This window comes from Canis aureus, chromosome 30 (assembly GCF_053574225.1).
Source record: "Canis aureus isolate CA01 chromosome 30, VMU_Caureus_v.1.0, whole genome shotgun sequence".
Taxonomy (NCBI): domain Eukaryota; kingdom Metazoa; phylum Chordata; class Mammalia; order Carnivora; family Canidae; genus Canis; species Canis aureus.
This window is the reverse complement of record NC_135640.1, coordinates 40,051,462-40,059,732: the sequence shown is the minus strand read 5'-3', so window position 1 is coordinate 40,059,732 and position 8,271 is coordinate 40,051,462. Positions and strand designations below refer to the sequence as shown.

General features: G+C 53.9%; 1 protein-coding gene across 1 annotated transcript in view; it reads right to left on the bottom strand.

The window, feature by feature from the left end:
* Positions 1-2,230: 2,230 nt before the first annotated feature.
* The window catches only part of MX1 (MX dynamin like GTPase 1), a 28,692-nt gene continuing 22,651 nt past the window's right edge, over positions 2,231-8,271 (bottom strand). The window contains exons 13-15 of the mRNA XM_077879275.1: positions 6,556-6,632; positions 5,335-5,583; positions 2,231-3,032 (exon numbers count right to left, since the gene is read on the bottom strand). Coding sequence (XP_077735401.1) covers positions 2,802-3,032; positions 5,335-5,583; positions 6,556-6,632 — 557 coding nt within the window. The 3' untranslated portion in view covers positions 2,231-2,801. The remainder of the gene's footprint in view (positions 3,033-5,334; positions 5,584-6,555; positions 6,633-8,271) is intronic.

Below are 8,271 nucleotides of genomic sequence, written 5' to 3'. Positions count from 1 at the left end.
AAACCTGCGTTCCCCTCGGTTTGCCTCCGGTTGAGTTGTCCATGCGGGACAGTCCTGCCTCGAACCCAGGTTCCAGGCCTGTTCTCAGCTCTCTCTCTCTCTCTCTGTCCTTCTAGGGCTTACCTGATTCCGCTCTGATTTCATGGCCGCTTCCCGTTCCAACCAAGGCCTCGCCCCGAGCCTGGCTTTGTAAGGAGCTGCACAGAGGGTTCAGGAGTGGGCATCTTGGATATTCTACTAGATTCTGGACAGATAGATGGACTTTCCTTCTAGAGGAAGGGGCAGCAGCAACTGGAGATGCAGGTTCTGATCCTGGCAGTGTCCCTCAAGGGCCAGGGGGCGGCTAGGGACAGCTGATGGGAGAACCGGAGGGCATGTCAACCCCTCGTCTGAGCCCGGCTGCCATCTGAGCAAAGAAGTCACCCTAAGTGGACTCCAGAGCTGTCTCTCCCTGAGTCTGAACACACAGGAGAAAGGACAGTATGCTTCCCTGGGGCAGGCCTGGGGGATCCCTAGACACCTGCTGTTTGGGATCAAAATGAAATTGATTGCTGGGACGCCTGGGGGGCTCAGTGGTTGAGCATCTGCCTTCAGCTCAGGGCATGATCCCAGGATCCAGGATCGAGTCCCGCATCAGGCTCCCTGCAAGGAGCCTGCTTCTCCCTCTGCCTGTGTCTCTGCCTCTCTCTGTGTCTCTCATGAATAAATAAATAAAATCTTTAAAAATTGCATAAAACGAAAGCAATTGCAAGCACCTCGTGAGTCTGCAGCAGGCATGTTCCCTGGGAAGTTCCATCCTGGGGAGCACACACTCTCAGCTTCCTTCGTCCACCTTCTCTTTCAAGCTCCAGCAACATCGGAAGCACAGCAAAGAAGACCTCTGGACGACTCTGACATCCCTGGCTGCTCTGGTCCCAGCAGAACCCTCCTGGGGTGGGGGGGGAGGGATGCCTGGTGCTGGAGATGTCACCCAGCCCAGCCCCGTCCCCCACCCCGCCCCCAAGAAGCGGGCCGCATCCCTGTGCTAACAGGAGGGACCCGGGCCTCACATGCTGTAGGAGAGCCTGCTCCTCCCCAACTCTTGCAGAAGTCTGTGCAATAATGTTTCCTTTCAGCAGGAAGGAAACCTGCCCCTGCCCCTCAGAGGTTGTGAGTCAACCCTCAGGTGTGTCATTGGCGTAAAAGGCATGAGGTGCGGACTGGAACCCGTGGAATGCGCATCAGCTCTCCGGGCATCCTCCCTTGTCAGCAAATTCTCAGATTACGCCAAAGCACTGGCGGTCATTAGCATCCCGAGCGTCAGAAGGGACCTGGGGGATGGGGCTGGCTGCGGAGGGGACAGAATCACTAGTCTGCTTCCCCCAACAAGCGGTTGGCTGGCTCGGCCTGAAGCCCCCGTTGCCTGGAAACGCACAGCTCCTGGGAAGCTTCTCCCTTTCCGGACACCTGGCAGACGGTGCTCCCACCGCCCACACTGCTTGTGCAGACAGAAATGTGTCTCCCCGGAGAGCACCCGCTCCCAGCCCTCCCTCAGGGGGCTCTCCCGTGGGCTCGGACAATTTGACCCCCTCTAGGGACATGGAGGCAGATCTCTTTGCGCCCCATGTGGCCACAGCCCGCTGTTGGGGTTCCCAGGCCTGAGCCGCCCACGGCGGGGTGTCTGCACGTGTCTCCAGCCCTGGCCAGACCAAGGAGGGCAGTCGGGACTCTGCAGGGCTCCCCCAGGGCAATTCAAGGTCAATACCCTGCCTTGTCTACCTCCTGGACCCCCCCGCCACAGCCAGAGCATCTGCCTGCAAAACCCTGCCGGGTGCCCCCCTTAACGGGCTTGCGTGCTTTTTGTCTTTTTGTGGAATAATCATCGCATCGAGTCTGGTTCCTTAGCACCCACCACCTCACAATTCTCACAATTCTTCTTGTGATAAGAACTTTGAAGAATTACGCTCTTAGCGACTTGCAAATGCGCAACACAGTGTTGTCAGCTTATGTGTCTTCGAACTGGAAGTCTGGGCCTTCGACCCCCTTCACCCACATTTCTTGTTTCATTTATATTCCATTTCTGTAGCTTGAGTCCTTGGCTCCCTCTGGCCTCATTCTTTGCTCGGCTCCTGCGCTCTCCCTGGCCGGGCCACGGAGGCCAGCGCCCCATCGTTTACTCCACTGGGGTCCCACCCGCTGTCATGTTCAGGCTTCTCCACCCCCCACCCGAACATAAGGCATCAGAGCAATGTCTGGTATAAACAAGTTTATTACAAATCAGTGAAATACAGCTTCTAAGAGCACCCACACGTGGCGCTAATGCTCCCAAAACAGGTGCATGAAAGAAGTTGCACAAAAGCAGGAACTAATCCTTCTACAATGCTTTGCATGCACTGGTCCCTGGTGGAAGATGGAGAGGGTTCAAGGGGAACAACCCCAAGGGCAGAAAATCATTTCTCCTAACCAGGAGGGCGGCGGCGTCCACCCCCAATCTGAATCTCGTTCTTTTTTTTTTTTTTTTTAAGATTTTTTTCATTTATTTATTCATGAGAGACACAGAGAGAGAGGCAGGGACACTGGCAGAGAGAGAAGCAGGCTCTGTGCAGGGAGCCCGACGTAGGACTCAATCCCTAAGTCTTGATCTTAATCATGACCTGCGTCTTCTTAGGAGGTCCTTGCCCACTCAGGGACAAGCATGGATGGTGACCGGGAAGACTGGCTACTAACTCCTCGAGTATCTGCGATGTGGGTTTGGGGAGAGAGGGCGGGTGCTGCTCCCTGCAGACGTGCCCTGGAGATGCAGGCGGGACAGGGAGCCGGCCTTAACCAGGGAATTTGGCTAAGCGGCGCCGAGCCTGGGCCAGCCGCGCCAGCCGCTCCTTCAGGAACTTCCTCTTGTCGCTGGTGTCACTGCGCTCCTTCAGGAGCCAGCTGTAGGTGTCCTTGTCCTGGAGCAGCTGCAGCATGCCGTTCTGCAGCTTCTGGCCGTACACTTGCAGGATGAAGTACTGGATGATCAAGGGGATGTGGCTGGAGATGCGGTTGGTGGCCTCCTGCCAGGGAAGAAGAGTTCACAGAGGTTTGGTGGGGGGCAGACGGGCCGGACCTGGCAGGTGCAGGTCCCCCCTGCCCGGATCTCTCGAACCCAGCACTGTCCTCTGGGCTGGAGGCAGTGGGGAACCCACAGTACAGGGGGGACCCCCCCCCAATCCCGGCCCTGACTCCACCTCCCCGCCAGGGATTCCTGACCACTCGGCTTCCTTCTCTGATCAGAGACGATAAAATGCGCGTGAAAAAGGTAAATGGCCGGATGGGGTAAGAAAACTCCATTTTCGATTTATTTACAATTCCACTGAAAATATTTTTTTTAATCAACACAAAAATTATTTAGCAGAACAGAGGCTGGGCTGTGAAAATCCACAGAGGGGAACCCCCTGCGGGGCCTGCGTGTCCAAAGTCAGCCTCGCCACCCCCACCTCCCTCCCCAGGCCCCACCTGCCCCTGAAACAAGCCTCTCTTTCTTGAGACAGGCTCATCTCTCGGGAAGCCGATTCATCCCGGCACCCCAGCAAGTTCAGCCTCACTATTCTCGAGGAAATACTGAGGCTACGCCTGGCCTCGTGAGATGGTTAAAAAGGGATTAAACAAGCTGAAACACCAAAGTTTAAGAAGATCCCAGGTGCAGAATAAGTGCATAGTGAATGCAGCCCGAGGGGCGGTGCTGGGACACATTGCTCGTGCCAGGGATGACAGCTAGCGAGGGACGTGGCCGGCCACCCCATGGAGGCGGAGGGAAGGAGACGAGGAGCCAGCAGCCGGGGCTGGGGCCCCACGGAAGATGATGCTGGAGGATGGCCACACAGAGGACCACGCAGACCGGCCACATTTGCAGGAAACTAGCTCCTTGGGGACGGAGGAGAAGTTTCTGAGTGGTGACAACAGGCGCCCTGGACGCCTGCCCTGGCCCTCCCCAGGTCCCACAGAGCCGGGCCGTCGTGCCAACCGCTGACCCCAGGGACACCCCCTCCACCCCCGCGATTTCACGATGAGCACACCAGGGACAGGGTCGGCTGCGGGGACACCGCATCCTGACCTCAGGACGGCACATGCACTCACACCACAAAGGGGAGTAGAGGATGCAGGTGCAATGAAGATCGTTAGCTGCCGTTAACCTTAGGGAGAGCATCCGGATGATCTGCAGGGCCCAGCGCAAAGGAGGGAGGCAGGCAGCGGACTGGGAGGGGGTGTGGTTGGGAAGGAGGTCCGCGAGGGGCAGCGCCTCTGGCATCGTGTTCATTGGGAAAATACACGAGAATTGGCTGCAAAAGTCCCACAGGAGAGGGGAGCGTCCTCACGGGCTTGGCGTGTGAAATAAGACGCGGAAACCGTATCCAACAGCCAGCAAGACACGGTGGAAGAAAAGGCTCACAGCGGGGACAGACGCGAGGAACCACGTGGGAACAAACTTCACAAGTGTGCACGGTCGACACCAAGACAAAACACACCAACACCTCTGGGCCCCCCACCCCACCCCACCCAAAAAGGAGATCGCAAAGCGGAGAGACCCATGAGGCTCTTGGACAGAAATCTTTCCTGTCACAAAGATGTCAGCTCTCCCCGGCACAGCGACAAAATGCACAGGATCGCCAGGAGGATGCCAACAGCTCTCTTTTCTCATCAGGAATGGGGGTGGGGGTGGGGAAGCTCATTCAAAAATTCATACCGAGGCTGGGAGGAGCAAGAACTGGGGGACGTTTCTGCCTAAAAAAGACGGCCACAGCGGGAGTCCTGGGTTGGAGTCCCACATCGGGCTCCCTGCATGGAGCCTGCTTCTCTCTCTCTCTCTCTCTCTCTCTCTCTCTCTGTGTCTCTCATGAATAAATAAATCTTTATTTAAAAAAGCAAACCAGCAGAATTCAGGTTCTGGAAAAAGACTCCAGGACAAAGAGGGGGAGGGTGATTGACAGGGGCCCATTGCACATCAGTAGGGCCCAGATGGGATCTTCAGGGATGCGTCTGGGCCCACAGGGCTGAGGGCGAGCTGCCGGCTGGTGGTGGCCACACAGACCGGTGGGAGGGCCAAGGGGAGGCATTTCAAGGAAAGGACACGGCGTGAAAACCGCCTCTGGGGGATCCCTGGGTGGCGCAGCGGTTTAGCGCCTGTCTTTGGCCCAGGGCGCGATCCTGGAGACCCGGGATCGAATCCCACATCGGGCTCCTGGTGCATGGAGCCTGCTTCTCCCTCTGCCTGTGTCTCTGCCTCTCTCTCTCTCTCTCTGTGACTATCATAAATAAATAAAAATTAAAAAAAAAAAAAAAAAGAAAACCGCCTCTGGGAGACGCTTGCAGACTCACCTGGCGGTAGGCCAGCAGGTGCTCCAAGATTTCAGACAAGGAGATGTTGACGGAAGAAACCTCGTCATGGCTCATGCTGCTGGTCTTCTTGTTCTTCTTCTCCTCGTCCGAATCCTTCTCCCTGACCCTCTGCAGGGCCCGCTGATAGACGTGGTCCTGGCAGTAGACGATCTGCTCCATTTGGAAGTGAAGTCGGATGGACTTCTCAGCTTCTTTCTCTAGCTCGAATTTAATGTCTTCGATTTTGGACTACGGCAAAAGAGAGGCAGGGCCGCGTTCCCTCAGAAACAAATCCCCGGGTCGAGGAAGGAGGTCCCCCGCGAAGCCCACGGCTAACCGGCTCCCGTGTGAATGAGGATGGCACCTCCCTTTGAGGTCTGCACCCCACGCTGGCCCATCCGGGCTGGGGCCCCCACCCGGCCGGGGGTCACAACCTCCCGGGAGCCTGGGGCCGCAGGTGTGCCCAGACCGCGACCCCCCACCCCTCCGACCTGAGCCTGGGAACCCGCACGGGCCCTGCGTGCCGACCTGATTTCCCAGATTCTTTCTTTCTCTTTTGGGATCTTTTCCATCTAATCAGGAGTTTTAATCTAATCAGGATTAGATGGAGCCCCATCTAATCAAGGGGTGCCTGTGGGGCTCAGTCAGTGAAGCATCTGCCTTCGGCTCAGGTCATGATCCCAGGGTCCTGAGATCGAACCCCGCATCCGGCTCCCAGCTCAGCGGGGTGTCTGCTTCTCCCTCTCCCTCTGCCCCTGCTTGTGTTCTTCCTCTGTCTCTCAAATAAATAAATAAAATCTTAAAAAACAAACAAAAAAGGAGTATATACCCATCAGAGAGCTCACGGGGGTCAAAGTGGGGTCAAATTTAAATCCATTTAATTCTGTACGATTCACATTCCTATAGTTTAGAGAAACTGGCTGCCCCAAGGCCGGGGAATAGGTCTCTCATGCAGAAAATATCTGGTGTCCCCGGAGCTCAATGGCGGCCACCAAGTGTGATGCAAACTGCTAGGTGCACCCCAAACATTTTCTTCCATGTTCCTTCCAGAGGCCCAGGCAGCTTAAGTGACACGTCCCAAGCCTCCCCCCTCCCCACCCACCCAGTCCACTTCTCCAAATACCCAAGAAAGTGAACATGGTCTTAATCCATGGCATCTGTTTTCCAGCATCAGGCTGACTTTTTTTTTTTTTTTTTGGAATAACGTGTGGTCAGTTTTACCTTGGTAGTTCTGTAGAGGTTGAAAAATTCATCAAAATTTGCTTTTGAAATATCTCCGAAGGCAACCTGGACCATATCTGAGGAAAAAAACAAGATTCATTCCTTATCGTAGGTTGCAAAAAAAAGAGAGAGAGAGAGAGAGGATGAAATCTTGAGAAATGAGGTTTCCTCCCCCTGCCGCCCCTTCTTCCCACTTGGGGACGGAGGCCATGCTGTACCTTCTTGCTAGAGAACAATGTGGAAGAATTTTAAAGCCTAATCGTTCCCTGGTATATTTCTTTGACATTTATAACCTGGGTGGCCCAGTCAGTTGAGTGTCCAGACTCTTGGTTTCAGCTCAGGTCATGATCTCAGGCTTGTGAGATCCAGTCCCAGCTCGGGCTCTGTGCTCAGTGGTGGGTCTGCTTGGGATTCTCTCTCTCGCTCCCTCTCCCTCTGGCCCCCTCCATTCATGCTCTCTCTCTCTCTCTCAAATAAATAAATAAAATCTTAGAAATTGTTTTCATCCTAAGCAAAAATAGTTGCAAAGAATTTAATTTCTGTAGTTATAAATATATTCATATTCTATAGTAAAACACAGCACCCTTAAATGTATCAATAGGACCTAACCGTCCATGTTACCCATTTGAAAAAAAAAATTATATGAACATGCTCTTACTCAATCAGAAAATTTACATTATTTCTTTTTATTTTTGAAACTCCTCATATTTCCATTTCCCTTCCTCACAGAATTCTATCCTAATAAGATGTGCATAGCATCTTTATGCTCAAAATTTGTTTTTTCAAGTAGGCTCCGCACCCAGTGGAGCACCCTGAGGACAAGACCTGAGCCGGGATCAAGAGTCAGACGGCTTGACCGACTGAGCCACCCAGGTGCCCTGAAATCTTTCATTGACTCCACATCATATCTCTCTGAAACCGAAGGAGGTAAACATATATATGTGGGTTTTAAAGGGTTTTTTCTAGGACTATAAAGCTCTAAGCACTACAAATTTTCTTCCAGAACAAATTAAGAGTGAAAAATTGATCAACACAACACAGTTACCTATCTTGATATACACTTATTAAGATTCAAGGTCACATTTTATCAAAAATACATGTCGTAAGCTGCTGCCATGGGACTGGCCCCAACCTCTACGGGTTCACGGATCCATGAATGATTATTACTTCTTGCTGAAATGAGCCAGCTGAAGCCTGGGCGATGATGGCATCAGCCACGGTGGGGACAAGGAAAAGAGATTCAGTGGACGTCTTGAAAACCCAGGTGCATGGCAGTTCCAGGAGAAGGGATCGGCCAGTCCTGCGGAATGCTGTATCGCTCCTCACCAGCTGACCATCTCCCACCGACTATGACAACGGCTGTGACACCCTACATTCATACGGCACTCTAGAACACCCAACACCCTCCCCCAGTGGACAGTCAACTGTCAACCTTAACCCTCAGAGACTTCAATACATGGAGTATTTTGAGACTATGAAGTAATCCCAGCTGTGGAGCTGCCTGGGGGTGTGGACCATGAAAAATATGCATCTGGTCTGTGTTCCTGGTTCCTGACCCAGAGCTCCTAGATCCCTCAGAATCTCCTGGGTGATAGGAGCGTCTCTCATTCTAACTCTTGGTGGGCCCCGGACAGCTTCAGGATGGGGGTTGGTCACCAGAGAGACCAAGCCTGGCTGAGAAGCCGGGAGCTTCCAGCCCCATCTCTCCACCCCACT